Source organism: Oreochromis aureus, linkage group 6 (assembly GCF_013358895.1).
Source record: "Oreochromis aureus strain Israel breed Guangdong linkage group 6, ZZ_aureus, whole genome shotgun sequence".
NCBI lineage: Eukaryota > Metazoa > Chordata > Actinopteri > Cichliformes > Cichlidae > Oreochromis > Oreochromis aureus.
Window position 1 is genome coordinate 236,818 of NC_052947.1, and position 25,413 is coordinate 262,230.

Here is a 25,413-nt window from a genome sequence, read left to right on the forward strand (position 1 = left end):
TCAGGGTGTACCTCACCTCTCCTTATGGTAGCTGAGATAGGCTACAGCCACCCTGCGACCCTAATAAGGTTAAGTGGAAGAGAACGGATCAATAGATCTCCTTATTCACCAACTTTTTTTCCCTCATTTCTAGGATATTTGTTGGCAGATGTTGGCAGCTATCAGCGAATAGTTATCAGCTATTTTGAAACAAAAAAAAAGACACTTTTTATCCATAACAAGAACTGTACAACAGAAAATGCAAATGCTGTCTATGGTCTCCTCACAACAATGATAACAAAAATCAACTGGGCCAATATGGCATGTTTGTTAATACAGAGATACACATGTTAATCTGACCTCTGGTCTCCCACTCAGAGACACAGGTCTCCAAGTGTCCAGCATTCGGACAGCTACCTGAGGACACTCATGTGAGAGAAAATCTGCTCACACAGATATGTAGAGCCAAATACTGTAAATAAGGCCTCTGCAATGTTCTGAAGACAGTTAAACTTGTCAGGTAGTGATGTCCAGCAGGTGAAAATGCAAGCTCCATGAACACACACAGCTATGGATTCCAGCTGCGTCTGTAGTTCTGCAAACTTTGACCCCCACAGACTCCAGCTTTTCAGTTCAATCAGCTGCATTTTGATCTCCTCTGTGTCCAGGCAGTTAATGCGAGACAAACCCAGCTGCTCATTAAACCTTTCTGGTTTGATCAGAAAAGAAAACATTGGTCCATAAACCTGAAAGTTCCGGAAACACATTGTGAATTCTGTCTCGAGTCTACGCATGTATCTGTGTATTTTCGAGGTGCTGATGCTGCGCTGAGCGGACAGCTCCTGAAGCATTTGAAGTGTCGGAATGTGGAAATTTCAACATCGCTTGAAAAAACTGACAGCTAGCAATGTCCCTCTCACCGGTAGGCTAAGTGATTTTTAGCCAATTACAAGTTGAATCTAGTAGTTGGGGTTGTTAGCTAAGATACCGTCATTAAGAAGCGGCACAACTAATGTGTCTATGCAAGCTAATTTGCGATGTGCACCACTGGCCCAGCCATTTACTTTTTAATGCACCTTCTTGGATTAATGCACTGCGTGTCGTGCCCAGGGCTGGACTGGGGCAAAAAAATCGGCCCGAGCATTTTGACTAGAGACCGGCCCACCAGGTATAGGAAAAGCCATAAAGCCTTTGAATGAAAACAAACGCTGTTGTGACAGTGATGTACACTGTCGTGTTGGTATATGTATGATTTCTATACGTTGTACGTCAGATAAAAACTTTGGTCGTAAGATTCAGATAATTATTTAATAAAAACTAGACATTTTAAATGAGAATAAGAAAGAAAAGTATTTCTTTGTGCCCCCCCTTTCCCTGTTAATGCCCTACCTGGCCCCCCTGGCAAAACTTTGCTAGAGCCGCCCCTGCACAGTTACCAGCTGTCAGCTACTTAGAAAAGGATCCTGATGTTATTTGTCTCTCAGAAACAGTTCATAACTTCCCTTCAACTCATTCATGTCACCTAAAAGGTAAACCTGTTTCTCCATCAGCTCTGATGATTCAGTAAGGACATCTCATGGTTTCATCTTCATGTTTCCCTCTCACCAGATATCCAAACCGATATCATGACCAGCAGCTTTTACAGCTGTGGCTCCAACAAACATCAGCTGATACTAGAAATTAATATTAAATAAATTCTAACAACAGCTGATAGAGCTTAAACGTGCTGCTGTTGTTTAGCGCGACATCCGCTGGTTTCCCGTTTCTGGCGCAAAGTGAGCGATAAACAAACAAGAGAGACGGGACTTGCGACAGAAAAGTCGATCACCTGATCATTGATCAGTTTCATGATTGAATGAGAGAACAAGAGGCAGCTGACAGCGTAAAGACGCAGAATAACTCCAGCTTTGTGTCTTTTTCCATTCTAGCTGAAGTCCGGGACAAGCTGCGTTCCTTCTCAGCTCAATACGAAACGCGTAATATTTTCTCTGAATACGAGATGATTCTGTTTCTTACGGGACGTTGGAAACTCTGCTAACTAACCTTATGAATAAAATAAAGTTCACTATCAGTAACATCATAGCACCCACCCAGCTGTATAGAAACTCAGTCATGCTAGCTAGTACGCAGTACGAGTTATTGTAACTGACGGTAAAAAGTCAGCATAACAAAAATAAACTACACCTAAACGTGGTTTATATCTGACCCAGATGGACTGCAGATCATAACTTCTTACCTGAAGTTCAGTTCACCTGACACTCGGACTGGTGACCGCCTCGGGTCTCTCCTCCTCCTGCCTCCTCTTTCTCTCATCCGCCTGCTGGCCTCTGTGGAAGCTCCGCCATTGCCACCACCAAACAACTGAGCTATTTTTAGACATCTGCCAGCATCTGGCCAATCCACCATCTTTCATTGTTTATACCGTTAAAAGAACATTGGCCCATAAAAACGAAAAATCACTATCAGCCCACTAGGCAAATGCCCGGTATGCCCAATGGCCAGTCGGGCATACCCTTGGGCACGCATGCCCAAGGTTGCCGACCCCTGTTCTAATCTAATTTTAACCTACAATTTCAGTACGTGACACTAAACCAATTGTGATGATATGGTCTGACACAGAACATGATGGCAACAGTATTGAATCCCATTGTTGAATCATATTTATTTTAGTTTAGTTGAATTTGTTTTTCTTTCAAGCCTCTACAATCTTGTGGAGATCGGGGTGGTACCTCTGGATTGGCAGACCAGGGGTGTGGGAACCACACCCCTGGTCGGAGGGTGTGCTCCAACTATAGGGGGATCACACTCCTCAGCCTCCCTGGGAAAGTCTATGCCAGGGTGCTGGAAAGGAGAGTCATTCCGTTAGTCAAACCACGGATACAGGAGGAACAATGTGGTTCTTGTCCCAGTCCACGGAACACTAGACCAGCTTTTTACCTTCTTGAGGTTACTTGAGGACAGCTGGGAGATTGCCAAAACAAGTCTACATGTATTTTAAGGACTTGGAGAAGGCATTTTACCGTACCCCTCAGAGTGTCCTGTGGGAGGTGCTTCGGGAGTATGGGGTGGCTGGCCCATTGCTATGGGCCATTCGATCCTTATACAACTGCTAAAAGAGCTTGGTCTGCGTAGTCAGCAATAAGTTGGACTCATTTACGGTGGGTGTTGGACTAAACCAGGGCTGCCCTTTGTCACCGATTCTGTTCATAATTTCTAGGAGCAGCCAAGTGGGGGAAGGCTTTTACTTGGGTGGTTTCAGAATCTGATCTCTGCTTTTCGCAGATGATGTGGTTCTATTGGCTTCATCAAGTGACAGCCAGCAGCTAGTGTGAAGCAGCAGCAATGAGAATCAGCACCTCCATATCTGAGGCCACAGTCCTCAGTCGGAAAAGGGTGGAGTGCCGATTAAAGTGCAGGGATGAGTTCCTGCCCCAAGTTGAGGAGTTTAAGTATCTCAGGGTCTTGTTCACGAGGGAGGGGAGAAGTAAGCAGGAGATTGACAGATGGATTGGTGCTGCGGCAGCAGTGATGCCCTGTACCGGTTCGTCGTGGGGAATAGAGAGCTGAGCATAAAAGCAAGGCTCTCAATTTACCGGTCGATCTATGTCCCTACCCTCACCTATCATCACGAGCTTTGGGTAGTGACCAAAAGAATGAGATGGCGGATACAAGTGGTGGAAATGAGCTTTCTCTGAAGGTTTGCCTGGCCTCTCCCTAAGAGATAGGGTGAGGAGTTCAGCCATTCGGGAGGGGCTCAGAGTAGAGCCGCTGCTTCTCCACATCGAAAGGAGCCAGTGAGGAAGTTCAGGCATCTGACAAGAATGCCTCCTGGGCGAGGTGTTCTGGGCATGGAATGAGGCCACGGGGCAGACCCAGGATTATTTTTCTTGGCTGGCCTAGGAAATCCTTTGACATGCTAGAGGAGGTGCCCAGGAGAGGGAGTCTGGGGCTTCTCTGCTTAGGCTGACCCTGCAACCTGGTCCTGGATTAGCTGAAGAAAATGGATGGATGGATGGATGGATGGATGGATTTTCTTTCTTTTTCTTCAGTCTGTGATACTTCATTCTGTAATAGGCTGGCCAAAACAAAAATGATAAGTCAGTGTTTAATTTCACCAACAAATCCATAACAGTGTAAAATGTTGATTCTACTCTTTTTATTGTCAATATTGTTTAGATTAAAATGAAATCAGTTATACTACCCAATAAGGTAAAAGACAAAATGAAAAAACAAGTCAGTTTGTTGGTATGTTGATGTACTGAGCACTGCAGCTCCTAATAAAAAAAAATTAGCTGCGCAAATTGTGCTAATTCATAAGCAACAGCAATATTAAAGTATTTTACAATCAGTAAGATTACAAAATAGAAACAATCAAGGAGCTCACGTGACACTGTAAAAATCCAGCCAGGTCTGCTAAAGGTCAAGATGAATGGAGGGGTAAAGATGTTGGTGAAATAGCCACAAAAAGTCCAGATGACATACCTATGGAAGTATGGAGATGTGTAGAAGAGCAGGCAGTGGACCTTTTGACCAGGCTGCTTGACTGCTTGTCATCGACAGTGTGCAAAATACAGGGTGGGCCATTTATATGGATACACCGTGATAAAAATGTGATTAAAGTCCTGTTTGTGGCACATTAGTATATGTGAGGGGGCAAACTCCTCAAGATGGGTGGTGACCATGGTGTCCATTTAGAAGTCGCCCATCTTGGATACAATTTTTGTTTTTTCAATAGGAATAGGGCCATGTGACACATCAAACTTATTGGTAATGTCACAAGAAAAACAATGGTGTGCTTGGTTTCAACGTAACTTTATTCTTTCATGAGTTATTTACAAGTTTCTGACCACTTATAAAATGTGTTCAATGTGCTGCCCATTGTGTTGGATTGTCAATGCAACCCTCTTCACACACTGATAGCAACACCGCAGGAGAAATGCCAGCACAGGCATCCAGTATCCGTAGTTTCAGGTGCTGCACATCTCGTATCTTCACACCATAGACAATTGCCTTCAGATGACCCCAAAGATAAAAGTCTAAGGGGTCAGATCGGGAGACCTTGGGGCCATTCAACTGGCCCACGACGACCAATCCACTTTCCAGGAAACTGTTCATCTAGGAATGCTCGGACCTGGCACCCATAATGTGGTGGTGCACCATCTTGCTGGAAAAACTCAGGGAACGTGCCAGCTTCAGTGCATAAAGAGGGAAACACATCATCATGTAGCAATTTCAAATATCCAGTGGCCTTGAGGTTTCCATTGACGAAGAATGGACCCACTATCGTTGTACCCCACATACCACACCAAACCATCACTTTTGTCGTTCCAACAGTCTTGGAGGGATCCATCCAATGTGGGTTAGTGTCAGACCAATAGCGGTGGTTTTGTTTGTTAACTTCACCATTCACATAAAAATTTGCCTCATCACTGAACAAAATCCTCTGCGTGAACTGAGGGTCCTGTTCCAATTTTTGTTTTGCCCATTCTGCAAATTCTGTGCACCGATCTGGGTCATCCTCGTTGAGATGCTGCAGTAGCTGGAGTTTGTAAGTATTTGTGAGTAGCTAATCTGCCGAAGGGATGTTCGACTAATACCACTCTCCAGTGACATGCGGCAAGTGCTACGCTGTGGGCTCTGTCACTAATGAAGAAACATCAGTGGCTGTCCTAGCTTCATTCAGCAAGTTTTCTTGCATCCACATTTTGGCAAATCCAACACTGAACCAGTTTCACGAAACTTAGCAAGCAGTTTGCTAACTGTAGCATGGGAGATGGGTGGTCTCATAGGCTGTCTTGCATTGAAATCTGCTGCAATGACCCGGTTACTGCGTTCACCAGATATCAACACAATTTCGATCCACTCCTCAAGTGTTAACCTCTTCGACATGTCAATGGCTGTGAACAAAGAGAAACTTGTAAATAACTCATGAAAGAATAAAGTTACGTTGAAACCAAGCACACCATTGTTTTTCTTGTGACATTACCAATAAGTTTGATGTGTCACATGCAGTGATGGGAATAACGGCGTTACAAGTAACGGCGTTACTTTTTTCAGTAACGAGTAATCTAACTAATTACTATTCCTATCGTTACAACGGCGTTACAGTTACTAACAAGGAAACGCGGTCCGTTACTATTTTTCAACAAACAGACGGTTGAAGCTGTGTTCAGCTTACCGCATCTTATATCAGTCACACGGAAGTAGCTGTAAGTAATCTGGATGCTACAGCTTTAAGCAGCTGCGCGCTCACCCCATTGTTGTCAGACCTGCAGGTATCAGGCTATGAGGTTCTCCTTTACAGTGGACAGAAATTATTTTTTTGGAGTGGCACAAATAATTTGTGTGGCATCTTATTGAAGAACAGCTGATTGTTCTTTAAATAGTTTGAAATGGTTATTTTAAAAAGGGGTAAAAGGTAAATGGATGCAAATAACTTTGTTGTTTGCAAAACTTGTGCATAGGATTTTAAAATTGACAATTAATATTTGCATTTGAAGTTATGAAATATGATTCATTAAACATGTTTATGGTTGTTACAGTAAAAATATAACTTTTTCTACTGTGATTTTATGTTTTTTGTCTGATTTTAGATCAATTCTGGTTATACAGTATGACAAAATGAGAACATAACTGTAAATTCAGGCACGTGAGGTTGCACTAAAAAGAATGATACCAAACAAGGCAAAGTAAATAGTTTTTAAAGGTAAAATGTGGAGAAAATCAAGAGTAGTAAAAAAATGGCCAATTATACCCTGGACGCCAGAGGGTTAAACGTTTTTTGTTTTTTTTTAAGTAACGCAATAGTTACTTTTCCAAGTAATTAATTACTTTTAGAATATTGTAACTCAGTTCCTAACTCAGTTACTTTTTTGAAGAAGTAACTAGTAACTATAATTGAATTACTATTTCAAAGTAACTTGCCCAACACTGGTCACATGGCCCTCTTCCTATTGAAAAAACAAAAGTTGTATCCAAGATGGCCAACTTCTAAATGGCCACCATGGTCACCACCCATCTTGAGGAGTTTCCCGACTCACATATACTAATGTGCCACAAACAGGACTTTAATATCACCAACCATTCCCATTTTATTACGGTGTATCCATATAAATGGCTCACCCTGTATATCCAGAGCAATACACACTTCTCCAAAAACACTCTGGTTATGTGGGTTGTATTGATAATATACTATTATCACAAAATAAATTGTGTGTAGAAAAAATATGAACATAAATATAACATATGTTCACAGGGTCTGCCAGCACCGATTACATGTCGGCTAAAAACAAAACAAAACATTATTTTCCATTAGAAATGAAGTAAGGTAACTAATACTAGGGAAGTCGAGCAGTTTCTTTCATATTGACTTCGCTATGAGTGTAATGTCCACGTGTCTCTCTTTTCTTTTTTGAAACCCAGACTTCTCTTTTCACTGAGCTATTCTATTTTCTTACCACTCAAGCAGTGGGCAACACCTAGGAGCACTGGCAACTGTACCAAACCAGATCTTGACATAAGGAAGGACAGCCAGAAGAGTAAGATTTTATTCTTTGTTGCCAAAAACAAAACAAAACAAATGCCAGGAAACATACAGGAAACATAAAACCCTCCTTGACCATGCATGGAGGGTTTCACCCCAAATCCAGCATGCTGAGACTGTACACCCAGCAGAAAGAGGGAGACTGAGGACCGGTGAGTGTCAGAACCACTTTCCAGGATGGCACAACAAACATCCATCAGGAAGATGGCCACAACAGACCGTGTGCTTAGTGAATACCTCAGGCAACAGAAACCTGAGAAAGAAGAGGAGGAAAGAGAAAAATCATCAGGCCCCTGCATAGTACCACTGGCAGATAGAGGAAGTGGCTCTCAGCACAAGATCATAGAAGCTGGCGTATACCACGACAGGCAAGACCCCAGATGGAGGCAGTGTAAAGTGCCCCTGAGACAGCCCAGCACATAACAGCAGAGTTCAAGATGCTAGCAAGCAGGGCATAAACGCCAAAACCAGGTGGCTGGCATAGTATGCAGGAACATCTGTGCCAAGTATGACCTGTAAGTCCTGAGGTCAAAATGGGACAGGAAGAAGGAACATGAGGAGCTAGAGAACTAAAGGTGCTGAGAGAAGAACTCGAGTAGATGTGAAGGGTGAAGGCAATACCCAGTGGTAATCAATGCTCTTAGTGCAGTGACTCCCAAGCTAACGGAGTGTCTCCAGCAGATCCCAGGAACAGCATCCAAGATCTCTATCCAGAATAGCACAATCCTAGGAACAGCAAAGATACTGTGCAGGTCCCTCAAGCTCCCACGCCTCTGGCAGAGGACCTGAGCTTGAAGTATAAAGTCCGCTAGCAGGGGCAATAGGGGATTTTTTTATATATGCATTTTTTGCCTTTTAGTATATTTTAATTAAAAGGTAATATACACTACCATTCAATGTAATTAATTTCATTTAATGGTTTTTCTTTATTTTCATGACTATTTAAATTGTAGCTTCTCACTGAAGGCATCAAAACTATGAATAAACACATTTGGAATTGTGTAGCAAACGAAAAACTATGAAGTAACTCATAACATAAATTCTAATGTTTTAGGATTTAGATTCTTCAAAATAGCCACCCTTTGCTTTGATTACTCCTTTGCACACTACTGGCATTCCCTCACTCTCCTTCTTGGTCAAATAGCCCTTACCCATCCTGGAGGTGTGTTTGGGGTCATTGTCCTGTTGAAAAATAAATGATAGTTCAACTAAACGTACACCAGATGGGATAGCAAATCTGTAGCGGATGCTGGGTTAGCCATGCTGACTCAGTGTGCCTTCATTTTTGAATCAATCCCCAACAGTTTGACCAGCAAAGCACCCCCACACCATCACACCTCCTCCTCCATGCTTTATGATGGGAACCATGCAAATAGAGACCATCCCTTCACACAAAGACACAGTGTCTTTGTGTGAAGAGATGGTCTCCAGATGCATGGTTGCAAAGATGTCATAATTTGGACTCATCAGACCTAAGCACAGATTTCCACTGGTCTAATGTACATTCCTTGTGTTTCTTGGCCTTCCCTGAACAGTTGATGTAGAGATGTGTTTGCTACTGGAACTCTAATCTGAGGTGCTCTTAACTTGCAATTTTTGAAGATGGTAACTCGGATGAATTTATCCAGCAGAGGTGACTGTTGGTCTTCCTTTCCTGGGGCGGTCCTCATGTGAGCCAGTTTCATGATAGCACTTGAGGGTTTTTTCAACTGCACTTAGGGGCTCATTCAAAGTTTTAGCAATTTTCCAGACTGACTGACCTTCAGTTCTTAAATTCATGATGGACTGTTGATTCTCTTTAGCTGATTGGTTCTTGCCATAATTTGAATTCTAACAGCTGTCAAATAGGGCTGTCAGCTATGTACCAACCTGGCTTCTGCACAACACAACTGAAGGCCCTAATTCATTCAGGAGCGCAAGAAATTCCACAAATGAACCCTGACAAGGCACACCCATGAAGTGAAAACCATTTCAGGTGACTGCATCATAAAGGGCATTGAGAGAAGGCCAAGGGTTTGCAGAGCTGTCAACAAATCAAAGGTTGGCTACTTTGAGGACTCTCCAAAAGTTGATTCTGTTCATCTGGACGTAGCGTTTTGAGTGGGAGAAACGTTTCATCACTCATCCAAGTGACTTCTTCAGTCTCAGCTGACTGCAGGTTTCCCCAATCTTATAAACAGTACATTTACATAATGACTGAAACCAGCCCACTGAAGGAACAATGGGCTGGGAGGTCAGTTCCTTCATCATGATTATGCAAATTCTCATGACCACTGATCAAAGACCACTGATCAATGGCCATGAATACCATACACAGAGAGTTGGGGAATGGCTGCAATCACAGCATTGTAAGATGGCGAAAGATGTACCCTTAAGCCCCCTCCTCGATTCAGAGATGGTCTTTCCCTTTTCACGTAAATGTCCCCCTTGACTCCCCGCTCAAACCAGCGTTCCTCCCTGTCCAGGATGTGTACATCCTCATCATTGAAAGAGTGTCCACTGGCCTGTAGGTGTAAATAGACTGCAGAGTCCTGGCCTGACAAGGTAGTTCTTCTGTGTTGTGCCATTCGCTTTGCCAGAGGTTGTTTGGTTTCCCCGATGTATAAATCCTGACAATCCTCCTGGCACTTAACAGCGTACACTATGTTACTCTGTTTGTGTCGGGGGGACCCGATACTTGGGGTGGACCAATTTTTGGCCCAGCATTTTTTGAGGTTTGAAAGCCACAGAGACAAGGTGTTTAGAAAAAATGTGTCTAAACTGTTCCGATATTCCTGACATGTATGGGATCACTACAGGTTTTCTAAGAAGGCTAACCTGCCACTTTTCATATTTGATGTGTCAGTCCACCGAGTTAATGTGATCCGTGAATTGTGTTACGTCCTGATTTTCACCCAAGTGTCATCCACATACCTGAACCAATGACTTTGTGGTGTTCCAGGGTAGGATAACAAAGACCTCTTTTCCACTTCTTCCATGTAAAAATTTGCCACGATGGGTGAAACTGGGGAACCCAAGGCACACCCATGTTTCTGCCTGTAGAACTAGCCCTTGTATGTGAAATAGGTGGAATGAAGACACAGTTCCAAAAGCAAACACGCTTTGTCGATGCGGAGAGTGGTCCTGTTGCTAAAGTTGGGGTCATCCTGTAATCTCTTACAAACTACCTCCCTTCCGTGACTGGGATGCAAGTGAAGAGAGATGTAACATTGTACGAGACCATGATTTCATGTGCCTCCATAATGACATCTCTCACCTTCTCAACAAAATCCAAGGTGTTCTGGATGTGGTGTTCAGAGCTGCCTACCAGCCGGTTGAGGGCTGAAGCCAGAAACTAAGAGATGTTATAGGTGACTGAGTTGATCATACAGATAATCAGTCTTAAAGGTGCATCCTGTTTATGTATATTCGGTAAACCATACAGACTTGGTGTAGATTCCTCTGGGTATAGCCTGTGGTATGAGGTCTGGTCAATAGCATTGTCCGGTTCTAACTGCTTCAGACGGTCTATCACCCTCTTCCTGTAGCCACTTCCTGGGTCTCGTTTCAGGGACTCATAAGTATTTTCGTCACTAAGCAGTGACAAAATTTTCTCATTATAGTCTTTCTGGTTTAGCAAAACTGTGCACCTACCTGTCTGTGAAAGTTCTCAGACAATGACAACGGTCATCGTAGTCTAAGGAGCTTGGAAAGAAAAGCGTCTGGACTTCTTTAAGTTGTTTGAAGACGTTTCACCTCTCATGCGAGAAGCTTCATCAGTTCTAGGGTCATATGGTGGAGAGTTCAAGATTTACTCCCTGTGGGAGTATTCCCCCGAGAGGGACAATGGACCCCCTAATGATCCTCTACCTAATCACATGAGCCAAGGTGTGAAAATGGGTCTAGGTCACAATCAGCCACGGTGTCGGGTGAGCTCATTGTGAAACCTAGCCCCACGATATCATGTGATTTCCTGAGGTCAGATGGCCCAGGAGTGGGCATTAAGGCGTTTGGGAAGGGATCTCAAAACTGGATTATAGATGGCAGACAGCTGGTGTCGTAAACCACCACCTCTGTTCAAAGACAGTCGCTCACAGTGGACATAAATGGCTTCTTTTAATCCTCTTTCAAACCATCTGTCTTCTCTGTCCAAAATGTTTACATTGCCATCCTCAAAAGACTGATCCTTGTCCTTTAGATGCAGATGGACCACCGAGTCTTGTCCCATGGAGGTGGCTCTTCTGTGTTGTGCCATGCGTTTATGAAGTGGCTGTTTGGTCTCTCCAATGTAGAGTTCTGGGCATTCCTCGCTACACTGTACAGCTTGTGTTTAGGAGTTTTGTCTTTGGGATGAACCAGTTTTTGTTTGAGTGTGTTGCTGGGTCTGAAGTACACTGGGATGTCGTTCTTGGAGAAGACTCTCCTGAGTTTTTCAGATACACCGGCTACATAGGGGATGACAATGTTGTTGCGTTTGTCTTTCTTTCTTATCTTCCCTAGCTGGTGTCTGATCTTCTTTTCTGTGAATCTTTGCTGACTTGATGAAGCCCATCTAGGATAGCCAAATGTTTTAAAGGCTTCCTTTACATTTGTGTGTTCCTTCTTCTTCCCTTCAGGCTTAGAGAGAATATTTTCTGCCCGGTGATGTAGGGTCCTGATACTCCAAGTGTGTCTTCCAGAGGGTCGTGGGAGTCAAAGAGGAGGTACTGGTCAATGTGTGTGGGCTTTCGGTAAACTTCAATGTTGAGGTTTCCATTCTCTTCGCTGTGCACGGCACAGTCCAGGAAAGGCAAACAGTTATCCTTTGTGTCTTCCCTGGTGAACTTGATCCACAACGTTAATGTGAGCAATGAAGGATTCCAATTCTTGTGTTTTGATTTTGACCCAGGTGTCGTCCACATGTCTGTACCAGTGGCTGGGTTCTCTCCCTTTAAAAGAACCAAGAGCCTTTCTTTCCACTTCCTCCATGTAAAGGTTAGCTACAAAAGGTGTCACCGGGGAGCCCATGGCACAGCCATGTTTTTGCCTGTAGAAACCCTTGTTGTATTAGAAATATGTGGTGGTAAGGCAGAGGTCTAACAGTGTGCAAATCTGATCGGGGGTAAATTTGGTTCTGTCTTCCAAGGAGCTGTCTTCTTGTAGTCGTTTTCTGACAGTCTCCACTGCCTCCGTGGTAGGCATGCAAGTGAAGAGAGAGACTACATCAAAGGACACCATAGTTTCATCTGGATCCAGGGTAAGTTTCTGGACCTTGTCGGTCCAGTCGGTGGAGTTCTTGATGTGATGTGGCGTGTTCCCCACAAGAGGTGCTAGGATGGTAGCAAGGTGTTTCGAAATGTAAGTGGCTGAGTTTATGCTGCTAACAATGGGTCTGAGTGGGACACCTTCTTTGTGGATCTTAGGAGGTCCGTAAATGCAGGGTATGGCATCCCCTGGGTATAGGTGATGATATATAGGGCGGCCAATGATTTTGTCCTTTTCAAGGTCTTGAAGGCAAGCTATAACTTTCTTTTTGTAGCTACTTGTGGGGTCTGGCTTTAAGGCTTCGTAGGTATTGTTGTCACTGAGGAGAGTAGTGATCTTTGTGTGGTAATCCGTTGTGTTTAGAACCACAGTGCACCTTCCTTTGTCAGCTGGAAAGATAAACGCAACAACATTGTCATCCCCTATGTAGCCGGTGTATCAGAAAAGACTCAGCAGAGTCTTCTCCAAGCATGACATCCAGTGTACTTCAGACCCAGCAACACACTCAGACAAAAACTGGTTCATCCCAAAGACAAAACTCCTAAACACAAACATTGGAGAGACCAAACAGCCACTTCATAAACGCATGGCACAACATAGAAGAGCCACCTCCACGGGACAAGACTCAGCGGTCCATCTGCATCTAAAGGACAAGCCTCACTCTTTCGAGGATGCCAATGTACACATCCTGGGCCATCTGACCTCAGGAAATCACATGATAGGGTGGGGCTAGGTTTCACAATGAGCTCATCCGAAACCTTGGCTGATTGTGACCTACACCCGTTTTCACACCTTGGCTTATATGATTAGGTAGAGGATCATTAGGGATCCATTGTCCCTCTCGGGGGGATACTCCCATAGGGCCTAAATCTTGGACTCTCCACCATTTGACACTAGAACTGAAGAAGCTTCTCGGATGAGAGGTGAAACGTCGTCAAGCAACTTAAAGAAGTCCAGACGCTTTTCTTTCCAAGCTCCTTAGACTGTGCACCTACCCTTGTCTGCCGGAAGGAAGATGATGTTGTTGTCATTACTAAGTGATGTGAGTGCCTTCCTCTCCTCCATGCTGATGTTGGATGCTGGCGACTTTGCATTGCTGAGACAGGCCAAAACTTTTGTCCATAGTTGCTCTGCTTCCACTTCTGCAATATTGTTGTTTTTTCGAATTGCTGTTTCTGTTGCTTTGATCAGTTCCACTAGTGGGATTTGCTTTGGCGTGACAGGAAAATTCAACCCTCAAGCAAGGATGTTTTTCTCTGTTTGGGTGAGCTGTCTGTCAGACAAATTCTTCACCCACTTGTCCACATCCTCAGTGTCGCATCCTTCTCTCTTCTGGCTTTTGAGGACACTCTCCGTATTTTGCTGTCGTTTCCAACGTACAACAAGTAAGTCAAACTTCCTTTGTTGCCTGGTCTTAGACGAGCCTTCTCAGTGACGTCAAACACCGTTTTAAGAGTACTCTCATCTAGAAGCATCACTCTCATCTCTGTCGGATCCGCTCCTCTTGAGATATTAGCACGTTGATGGTAAAAATTTGTTTGCCTCACACGTACATTAAACAGCTGGTGTTGTGCCTTCTGGAGGATTTTTGTTGCCCGGAAGCCTTTAACTGAAGAGCTCATTTGCAGACTTTTAGGAGTAATCCTGTTTTGTCTGCATCTGAGGCTGAATCTCAGGTGGTTCCTGTAATCCGCCATCTTACGTGCTGTTTGCTCATACTGAAGTACAAGCTTTAGGCAGTTCAGCTGAGACTGACACTTGGATGAGTGATGAAACTTTTCTCCCACTGAAAACGCTACATCAGGGGTCAGCAACCCTGGGCACGCGTGCCACAGTTGGCACGCGTGCCACAGTCGTGAAGGGTTAACTGATGGCACGACCAGTGTTGGTCAAGTTACTTGAAAAAAGTAATCAGTAGGGGTGGGTATCATTTAGGTTTTATCCGATACCGGTGCCAAACCGGTACTTTTGAAACGGTGCCGGTGCTTAAACGGTACTCAAACCAGTGCTTAAAGAATGGAGAACACAAAATTGGTCCAAAAACCTCTCATGTTCAGCTGTTTTTTTTTGTAAAAAGATAACAATGTTAGCCTTTTCTGCAGCTATAGGGCATATATGGTATCACTCTTGGCTGGAAGCAGTGCTTAAACAATGGAAAAACACAAACTTTGTCCAAAAACCTCTCATGTTTAGCTGTTTTTTTTGTAAAAGATAACAATGTTAGCCTTTTCTGCAGCTATAGGGCATATATGGTCTCACTCTTGGCTGGAAGCAGTGCTTAAACAATGGAAAAACACAAACTTTGTCCAAAAACCTCTCATGTTTAACTGTTTTCCACTTTTTCTTTGGTCATTTTAGCCTTTTGGCCAGGGTGAAGGGAGTATCTGCCATCAAACAAGAAGACAGCCGCATGTAACTACGACGGTGTTTGCTAGTTCACCTTACATGCATTAATGTAATAATGTGGTTAGCGTACTCAACGTTAATTACACACGAACAACATGAAGCTACTCGCGCAGAGAAGAACGGCTGCTGCTGCCATCATCATCCGTCATCATTTCTGCTACGCTGACAGGGCTAGGGGCCAGGACTCTCCTCTTCGGGTTTTTGGGGGATGTTGCTAACTCCGGGTCCGATAACAGGCACCACACCCTCAGTAGATGTGCACGGTGTGAGGTCTCGCAGCAAGCTATCAAACACGGCGCATTTCTCGGCTTTAAAAAAAAACGCTATGTGTCGCCAGGTGTTTCATCAGATTTGAGGTGTTACCTCCTTTGACAGTATCACAGTATCAGCTTAAAGCACTTGTTGCAGGCTGCTGAGTTTGCATCTTTTGCTGTGAAGTACAGCCAGACTTTTGATCGCTTCACCTTGGGCATTTTTAATCTGTAGCTCTGCTCTAAAAGAACGTACGTACCTGGCCCCGCCTACTATCCTCGGAAACGTAAAATTGGCTCAGGAAAAAAAAAGCACCGAAATAAAGCACCGAAATGTGCGCTGCTTTTCGGTCTGGTTACTACCGTTTATGTCAGAACCGGTGCCATCATGGCACCAGACACCGGTACCCATCCCTAGTAATCAGTAACCAATTACTGAATGATCAACTTTCTTACCTGGATGATTGAGAATGCATCAAGATACTTTGAGGAATCTAAAATCTGAGACATATTTAGAGTTTCCTATCAACTTTTTCTTTGCTACATAATTCCATACATCTTGCTTGATATATTTGATGTCTTCAGTTTGTATCTACAATGTAGAAAGTGGTAAAAATAAAGAAAAACTGTTAAATGAGAAGGTGTCTCCAAACTTTTGACTGGTACTGTATATATGCATTTTTTGCCATTTAGTATATTTTAACCCAAATATCTGTATATTTAAAGTTTAGACCATAAAAATTCAGAGATGGTGGAGCAGTAAATATTCAAAAAAATTGATGATTTGAGATTCAAGTGATCCAGGTTTTGAAAATGACAAATATGCACAAATTTAACTAAATTATCTTGAAAATTATTTGATGTGTGGAACCAAAATTTCAGGCGGTGAGTTTGGGAATCACAGGGATGACTTCCCTATCAGTGGGGCCGAAGTAAATGAGGCTGTTAATCAACTGCTTGGTGGCAGGGCCCCTGGGGTGAAAGAAATATGCCCTGGCTTCCAGATGGACCTGGATGATGTAGGGCTGCCTTGGTTGACATGCCTCTACAATGTCGTGTGAATAATTAGAATTAACTCCTCCAATATAGGGGCCATGGTTCTGAGCAGGAAAAAGGTTGCATGCCCAATCCGGGTAAGGGAATAAGAAGTAAGGATGGGAATTCCTTGGAATTGTTAGCCTGCTTGCCTGTCAATTGTCAGTTTCACTTGCACAGCACAATGCAGTTGCTTCTGTTCTGGATACACACAGACTGAAATCTGATTTCAGTTTGTGTGCTGGAGGAGGAAAATAGTGGTGCAGTCTACAGCATGGATTTGGACATTATTTTTTATTTTTATTGCAAAAAAGGAAGAGAGGGTGAAGTGCAAACTGCATCCAGGACACAAGCAATTGCTTTATGCTGCTACTTCAGCTTTTTGCAAGCCTCCGCACAGACAGAATGCTAATTCAAAGCTTGCAAATAACCCAGAGTGATGATAACCTTTCGCACCCCAACCCCACCAATATTGAGGGCAGGAGTGGAAACATCCGGTTTCATGGGCTGTTATGCCAGGACTTTTATGATGTGTGTGGTATCCACAGAAATGTTTGAATCTCAGCTGAAAGGTCATAAAAACAATTTCTACACCCACCAACAGTTAAAACAACAAACAATTAAAAAAAAGCAGGTAAACACAAGGAACGGAATCCCCTGTTCATCCGAGGGCATGTGTGCTTAAAGCAATACATCTACTCAAAAGCAGAAAGCTTATAGATACCCAAACTCAAGGTTTTGTCATGCTTTGACAAAATTGACTGAACCAGCTGCAAAAGAATATCAAAATTATGCTTTATGGTTTACACTTGAAAAATAACAGACCCAACCTGGCCCAGGATAATCATTAGAAAATGGATGGATGGATAAGTGCTAGTAAGGTGTTGTATGTTCAATGAAAAAAAAGAATGATTTAAGCCTAATGCCAGGTGCTTGCCAGATTTTGTGGATAGAAATAAGATGCTATTATGGTAATATAAAAAGATACACTTTTAGAAGGTGTTACATGTGGATAAAAGGTAAAAACTAATTATTTTTGCCCCTTGGTAGGTGGTCATTGGACAACGTAATGACAAGATAATATGTGATATGGTCTTCAGTCTTCAAGGGCCCATAATGGACCTATGTGCCAAGTTCGGATGCGCAACTCCTGACTGTGTAGGAGGAGTTGGCTATCAAAAAATCAAAAATAGACACACAGAAATTTGATGCATTACAGAAACTAGTTCCTCATTACCAAAGATTATTTAAACTATAGGATTTAAAATTGAAGTCTTTATGAAAGACACATATATGCAGGTCTCAAAAGAGTAACCAATTTGTTAACTGTGTGTAAGTCTAAGTTAAACTGGAAGTTTATAACTGTTACATTTTATACGTATATTTTCTGTTGAGAAGTTACTATGCATTAAATAAGCCCAAGTCCTCTGTAGAATTGGGTTCGTAACAAACTGCTGGAGTAAATTAAAATTCAGGCCAGTTTGCAAAGACTTAAAAACACATAAAGTAAAAAATAAAGTGAGCCTCTGAGATGAAAAATCTATTGCAGCTGCACTCTCACATTAATGCTGAAAGAACACACAAATAAAAGAATATGAGTTGGAAGCCTGCACTCTTTTCTATGAAAAGTCAAAATATAGCTGCTCCCATACGGGTTTTCTCAACAAAATTCTGTCATATCTCTTTTAGTCAAGGGACACCCAAATCATCACACTTCCACCTCTATGTTTGAGCTTTGGTTCTACAAGTTGAAGTTTAAGGGCCTGTGCATAACATAGGAAACTTGTTATAAAGACAATACATTACATCTTGCTTTGTATACACTGTGCTTTCTCATGTCTTCTCTAGAAACTCCAGTTTCTCCTGCAATCAAAAATTAGACTAGGCTAAATACTTCCAGTCTTAGCCCAAAAAATATTAAAATTCTCAAGAGTTCTATTTGCTGGTCAAACCCAAACATGACATAAATCAGCCAATTATATTTTTTTGGTTTCAAAGATTTGCATAACAAGAGCTCATTATATCTGACTTCTCAACAAATATGATTTGAATTGCTAAAGGTTACAAATCATTTATAATCATTTAATACTGTTATACTTTGTTATGGAAAGTCTTAATCAACCAAATGCCTTTGGATTTGACTGGAGCTGAATAATAGATTCATTGATAATTAAACACAGTAGTTATTTTCAATCTAAAACATCATCAGCATATGTCCCTAAAATATCCCCAAATTCCAAAAGACTCAGTTGCACTGAACAGCTTATTAAGTCTGCTCATCTTAGCTACTACACACTGATTAGTTTTAAATGATGACTCTGGTCTGTGACAGGAACACAGAGTGTTCAGTCATGACTGCAACCTCATGACTGAAAAAAGAGGATGTAAAAACATTCATCTTAAATAAATTATTTTTTTTAAAAAACCCACAAACCTCATCCACATTCTCAAAAGCGTTGATAACATCATAAGGCAAGCAGGACAAGAGGTCGATGACAAACCAGGTTTTGACATAGTTCATGCGAATTAGTTTGGGATCAGAGATAACCTCTCCAGCTGGACCAACAAACGTAGTGTGGAAATTGAGGACAATGTCCACGAGGAAGATGACATCCACAATGCTGTCCACCACCAGCCAGGTGACATTGTTCTGCTTGGTCTTAAACGAGACATTGTAGGGCACCATGATAGCAGTGTAGAATGTCAGGATGAGGATAACCCAGTCCCACGTGGTCTTGAAAAGGCAATAGTGGAGAATGATGTGTGGTGGTGTCTTTGGGGTTTCCTGTTTGTACTGAGGCAAGATATCTGAACCCAGCTGGAGAACCTGCAAAACCCACACACACACAAACACACACACACACACACACACACACACACACACACACACACACACACACACACACACACACACACACACACAGGCTGGGCTTAAAAGCAGAAAGAATATATTACCATAATGTGAACAAGAGATGCAGTGTAGTACAACTTGTTTTTACCTAAAACTGTCCAGCCTGAGACTGAAATACTTTGCTAAACAGCACATTTGAGCTATCTTACAATATTTTCTGTCCTGACACCTGGTTATTGTTACTGTTTTGTTACAAATATAGTAATATAGTAAGTAAGACATAACATTCAACAATTATCCAGAAGTACCTGACTTAGTAGAAGTTCAACAAACATGATAAAGTATTTTTAAAAACTTATTTAGGGGCAACAAACCTTTTAGCTTAGCACAATTCTTCTTGTTATTTAGATGTATTTATCTCTATTTTTGGCATAGTGACCATTATAAATTTAATTCAGATAATTTTTTTAGCAAACTGACAAAATGAGCTCATAATCTTCTATCTTCTATACATGGCTGATGTGTGGCAAAAGATGTTTCTACAACTCTTTTTACTCCTGGGTTCCCTGTCTGTTTTTCTGTATTAATGTGTGTCCTTTGTGTGGCCACGCCCTCCTGCTACTGTGCCTGGCACACATTCTCATAATCACCTCCTCAACCCTTGCAGTACACGTTCCCAGTGTTTTTTTGCTTGTTTGTTTTTTAATTAGGGAGAGAAAAGACCTTATTGTAGGAGAAATGGTGTTACCTCTGCCAGGCGTGAATGTTTATGAACATTCTCTCCTTTATGGACAGCTGGGGCAAGCTGCTGAAGAACTCCTCGACTGCTGGTTAGTGCACGAGTCAAACGAGCAAATTTACCCCACCCTGTCAAGGAGATAACACAACAGCATCAAGACAATGAAAACTTATCTTAACATCAAACATCATGAATGACTAAAACACTGCTGGATTTTGAAGCAACTAATGGCTAACCCAGTTAGCTAACCCATGGCTAACCATGGCTAACCCAGTTAGCCATAGTAGGCTAGTTTTGTTGGTTAGGTTCTTTCCTTTTTTAAACAATTTTAAATATTCCAACCATTTAATGTTAAAGACGGATAGCTTTCCATGACAGCAAACCGTAGTGGTATGACCCAAAAGTATAGTAACATCACCTGAGGTGAGACTTTCCCTATGAAGGTACAAGGTATATGAATGGTCAGAATGTTTCATTTGTTATTGAAGGGCAAGATCAGAGAGGCTAAGGATAATTACAGGAGAAAGCTGGTTTGGAAACTCCAGCAGAACAGCATGAGAAGGGTGTGGAGTAGCAGGAAGACAATCACTGGATTCGGGCCATTCAACAGCAGAGGAGATGGGGGCGGTGATGACAGAGTGTAGAATTATAGGAATTATTTTAGGGTTACTGTTCATAACCATCATCTTTATCATTGCATTAATTATCATTTCATCCAAGCATTTATTGAAGTGCGGGCATTAGGTTATAATTTGTATTACAGGGGTTATCATAATCAAATATTAACAGGTTTATTACAGGTTCAGTTATAATCAGTGGAATCTATAAGTTAAAGGTTTCTGAATGTTTTATATTCTTACACATAGTCTTCAGTGGGGGAGAAGCTGAGTTGCAGGCTGACAGGAAACGGTGTGCTTTTTGCAGAAGCGAAACCGAAAAAGCAGAGCGAGTGAAAGCCAAAGAGCCAAAGAGTTAGTATGCATTTATCTTTGATTTAAGCTTTTAGTAGAGGCTTTTGATCAAAACATTAATTCAGTAGAGTACACATATATAGTCTTGGTTCGGACATACACGTAACCACACGCACACTTAGTTAGAGGAATCACTGATAGGGGAAAGTTCAGTTTAAGGTCAACTAAGGTTCAGAAAAAGCAGATGCAAACTCTGCACGTACAGACAGACAAATAGTGAGAGGTCATGACACGCACGCAGTACACAGCATGCTGCGCCGCCGCACGTGGGACGCACAGACACACACACACACACACACTGTTAGGGTGTAGGTGAAAGTTGACTGATGAAGCAGTAGATGCACGATGCGAGAGCTGAGCTGGCTTACGGAAACCACCGGGGAGAAGATGGAAGCCAGTGTACTTTTAATTGTGCCTTGAGTTGTCAAATAGAACATTTGTGGTTTTGAAGCTGATGTATGTGATGACGCAATGAGGGGGCGTCACTAAATATACTCTGATGCATATAAAACTGTATTTTGATGTTAGGAGGATGAGATTGTGGGGCTGTCTGCTTACGGAGTCCGCTCATTCTCCCACGCGTGTCATTTCATTAAAATCATCGTCTTTACCCTTTGGACCAGTGTGATTACTTGCATTCCTCCTGTGTTTCCTTCCCTATATTTTTGAACCTTAACATTTGGGGGCTTCGTCCGAGGGGGGAAGTGAGACAGGACGGAGAAAGGTCCGAGGCGTCAGGCGCTCAGGCATTGGTCAGTGGTCAAAGTGAGTGACAAGCCGGCATATAACAAAAGGTAGGCACCACCTGTTGATCTTATGAACCAAAGTGTGTCAAATTGGGCTGTGTAAATTGAAAGTCTACTCACTGAAACTACTGGTAGATGTCTGCTTTGATTTTGGTGAAAAGTTGAAGGTTGAAGTAATGATAATGAAATGGAAGTTTATAAGTGACAGTACTGAGTAATGAGAATAAAGGAATGAAAAGAGAATTAAAGCAGTTGGACTGCGAAGTGAACTTTTAGAAGGATAGGGAATTTGGTCATTTTGTGGGTTCAAGTCCCATTGGTTATGCAACCCTTAAGAACTTTCTCGGAGGTGACGCTCCCGGCTGGATAGAGAAATCTATCCTTCACCTAGCGATGACTAGGGATAGTTTCGGGCAACATCCGAAGAGGACTGGGGAATCTCTAAAACTGTTGAGGGTTGTCCTCAATCTTAATCCTGTGTTGGGTGTAGATTGTTGTTTCAAATTATTCTAAATTTGTCTAGGACGACAGCGGCGTCTGTTAAGAAGCGCATAGCCTGGACGTTGCGATCCCTCCTCGATGCGGACGCCGCATTGTTGACCTATCGGTAGTAGGGTTAGCTCGGTTTGGCTTGACCGTGGGGTACAGGGCATCCTGAGATAAGCCAGTGGTTGGACCACTTTACCGTTTGGAACGGTATCTGCGCTTTTTTGGCTACGATAAATTTGGTTAGGGCATTAGCAATCGGGCCACCGTCAGGGACGGAATACTGGCTAAAATTGGTCGCAAAAAAGTCAGGGACTTTTATCGGTTGGACCGTTATGGGTAAATTTGTCGAAATTTATAGGATTTAAGAGGCCTAAAAAAATCTGTGCAGTTGTAATTAAAGACGTCTGTAATATAAAATATGAGATCTATGAGTAGGATCAATCTCTGTGTCAGTGATGCACAGCCGGATGTGCACGGATGGTGTGTAAATGCAAATGAGCAGCAGTGACGCGCAGAGAGGGTGGTTTCAGTTTTCGAGAGGACTGAGCTTTTTGCTAAATGCCTGTATATAAGAGGTTGGTTTTGCTTATTATGAGAGTGTAAATACAGTGTGAATATATTAGTGTGGATGTATAGTAAATGACTGAATTTGGATAGATGTATATTTCGTGAGCCATAAATGTTGGTGTGTTTTATTTTTCAGTTATGTGTGTGTGTGGGGAGAAGCTGCGAGACGATGAGAGGTTTCAGTTTTCTTTTTCTTTTTTCTTTTGACTTGCTCTTTCTGATCATGGAAGGCATGTCCAAAATACTCGTATGAAAGCGTATTTTGTGTGATTTTAATTGTGTGAAGGCTGTCAGTATGTGATTTGAGTGACTCTGCATTATTTGTCTGAGTGAGTGGAAAATGGAAGTTTGAGAGAGAGAAGGCAGTGTGTGTGAGACGAGTCATGGCGTCTGAAAGAGGTTAGAATATTTAAAAGTGTGTGTGAGAGGAAGGTGTGTGTGTGACTGATGATGTCAGGGGAGCACCCAGAGAAATAGACAGAGTTAAATTCTAAGAAGATGAAGCGAATGCATGTTTTAAGAAAAAGTAATAAAGTAATAAAATTATATTAATTACAGGTTTTAGAAAAGAGACAGACTGAGAGAAATAAATACAGGAACTAACAATTACATTAATGAATTGAAAACGCACATACACAAACTGTTACATGTGAAATTATTGTTGGAAAGTTTAATAAAGAAAGCAGTTTACACTCCTTTAATTTCCAGAACCAGTGTGTCCCCTAGATCTGATAACACTCTTGCCCAGTCGGCCCCTGTAGTAGGCGGGCATGGAAGGCTGGACAGCCCATGACGGGTAAGATCCCACCTCGAAACCCTGGGACAACCTAAGGCAAGGCGCAGTCACGATTGCTCGAACCTAAGTCCCGGAGTGACCTTGGAGTCACTGGAGGAGACGGGATTTAACAGGTAAGGCCACTGGGCACAGGCGAGGGGAAATGTCATTAACAATGACCAGTGATGAACCAGAGAGAGAAAATACACCCTGTCAAAGGAGTTTGAAACACTGCAAAAGAAAAACATTTACAAGATCACAAAGATCATAAAGAAACATTTATAAAAACCACACATACAAACAGAAAATGCACTAACCATACAGAGATAAGCTCATGAAGAGTAATGTATAGATAGTGATTAAAACTTGGCTAAGAACACAAACATATGTAATTAAATCAGCCTGGTAATTTCATGAGGGTTAAAATGGTGGGAATGTTGAAGAAAATACACTTAAAACATACTTGGATAAAATAGAGTTGTTGTGGAATAACTCAAACGAAGCTGTATGACAAGGGAGTGAGTTATGAAAAAAAAAACAAAAACAAAAGAAAAGTGTCTATAAGAGTGACTCAGGAGTGCTCTTGCACTGATTTATCAAAGTAAGTGATTAGTATAGAAAGAAAATGAAAATAATTCAATAATGTGATAAGGTTTAAACATGTATTCCTCTTGTTAAGTTGGCTGTTGAGCTGTGGGTTTATGCAAATTAGCTGGAGCAGAGACACTTCCTGTGTGTGTGTGTGTCGGAGGCTTTCTGTTCAGTTCAAGAGAGATCGGGGCTGATGAAGAGTATTGGGAGAAATATATAATGGTAAAGTATCAGGATAGTTGATTACGGTGGTCAGGTCTGTTCAGAGGGGCAGATTTGGACAGGAAATTTATAATTTAAGGATGATATGTGGTTGAAATTGGTTTTTATCTTGTGCTGAATGAACACATGGTAAAGTGAGGAAGGGTGACATTGTGCAAACGGTCTTTGATCTTTTGACGAGGTTTTCGGTGTGTTGAACGGGTGAAATTTAAGATTGTTTCAGATTTTTGAGGCTGTTGTTTTATTCCCAGAGAGGGTGTTTAATTAAGACATGGATATGTCTGAGAGGGGCCCTAAAAATTTTTGTAGTAGTGCACTCAGGAAAAAACCTGTCAGGTGATTTTGTTTTGTACTTTGATGAGCTAATAATCAGCTCTCTTTTTCATTTTGTTCTAAGCAGGCCTGGAAGAGAGTGAACGGACGGCGTTGACAAAATTACCAAGTCACGAAAATCAGGTGGGCTTTACAGAATTATAATTGATTACAATCAGAGACTGATTGGCGGCAAGTCTCTGTCTAAAAATGGATTGTATCGATTCAATCCAGTCAAAAGTATAGAGAACTATTTTCTAAAAAAAGAAAACGAAATAAAACAAATGATTGAGCTCATTTTGCTGATGTGGAGCATCTGATGGCGTCTTGCGGAAGGCTGCAGATCAGCAAAAATATCATGTGAATGCATGGGAGTGAATGTGAATGGTTGGACCAAGGGGGGAAATAAATAAAAGGTTGACAAACAGGACAAGTGGGAGACTTAAATCTGGGGATGCTGATGTTCCTTTGGGTGAATTTCTGCTTTGTTGATTTGGGTTAGACCATGTTATTACATTATAGAATGCTAAATGCTAAAAGGGAAACATTGTTTGGTGTAACTTAAGTTACCATGAACTGAGGTGACACATGATTAATAACTGTTTTGTTTAAGTTTATTTTGTGTCATGACACAGACTAGATCATAAAGGGAGAGTTGAGTATGAAATGTAAGGCACAGGTTTTGTTTCCAGGAAGTTCCAAGGATCCAGACC

At 42.0% G+C, this 25,413-nt stretch overlaps 1 protein-coding gene across 1 annotated transcript in view; it reads right to left on the minus strand.

The window, feature by feature from the left end:
• LOC116326579 (potassium voltage-gated channel subfamily H member 1) overlaps window positions 1-25,413 on the minus strand; it is a 141,686-nt gene that overhangs the window by 98,251 nt on the left and 18,022 nt on the right. Inside the window, exons 5-6 of the mRNA XM_039614013.1 lie at window positions 20,037-20,155; window positions 18,872-19,264 (exon numbers count right to left, since the gene is read on the minus strand). Coding sequence (XP_039469947.1) covers window positions 18,872-19,264; window positions 20,037-20,155 — 512 coding nt within the window. The remainder of the gene's footprint in view (window positions 1-18,871; window positions 19,265-20,036; window positions 20,156-25,413) is intronic.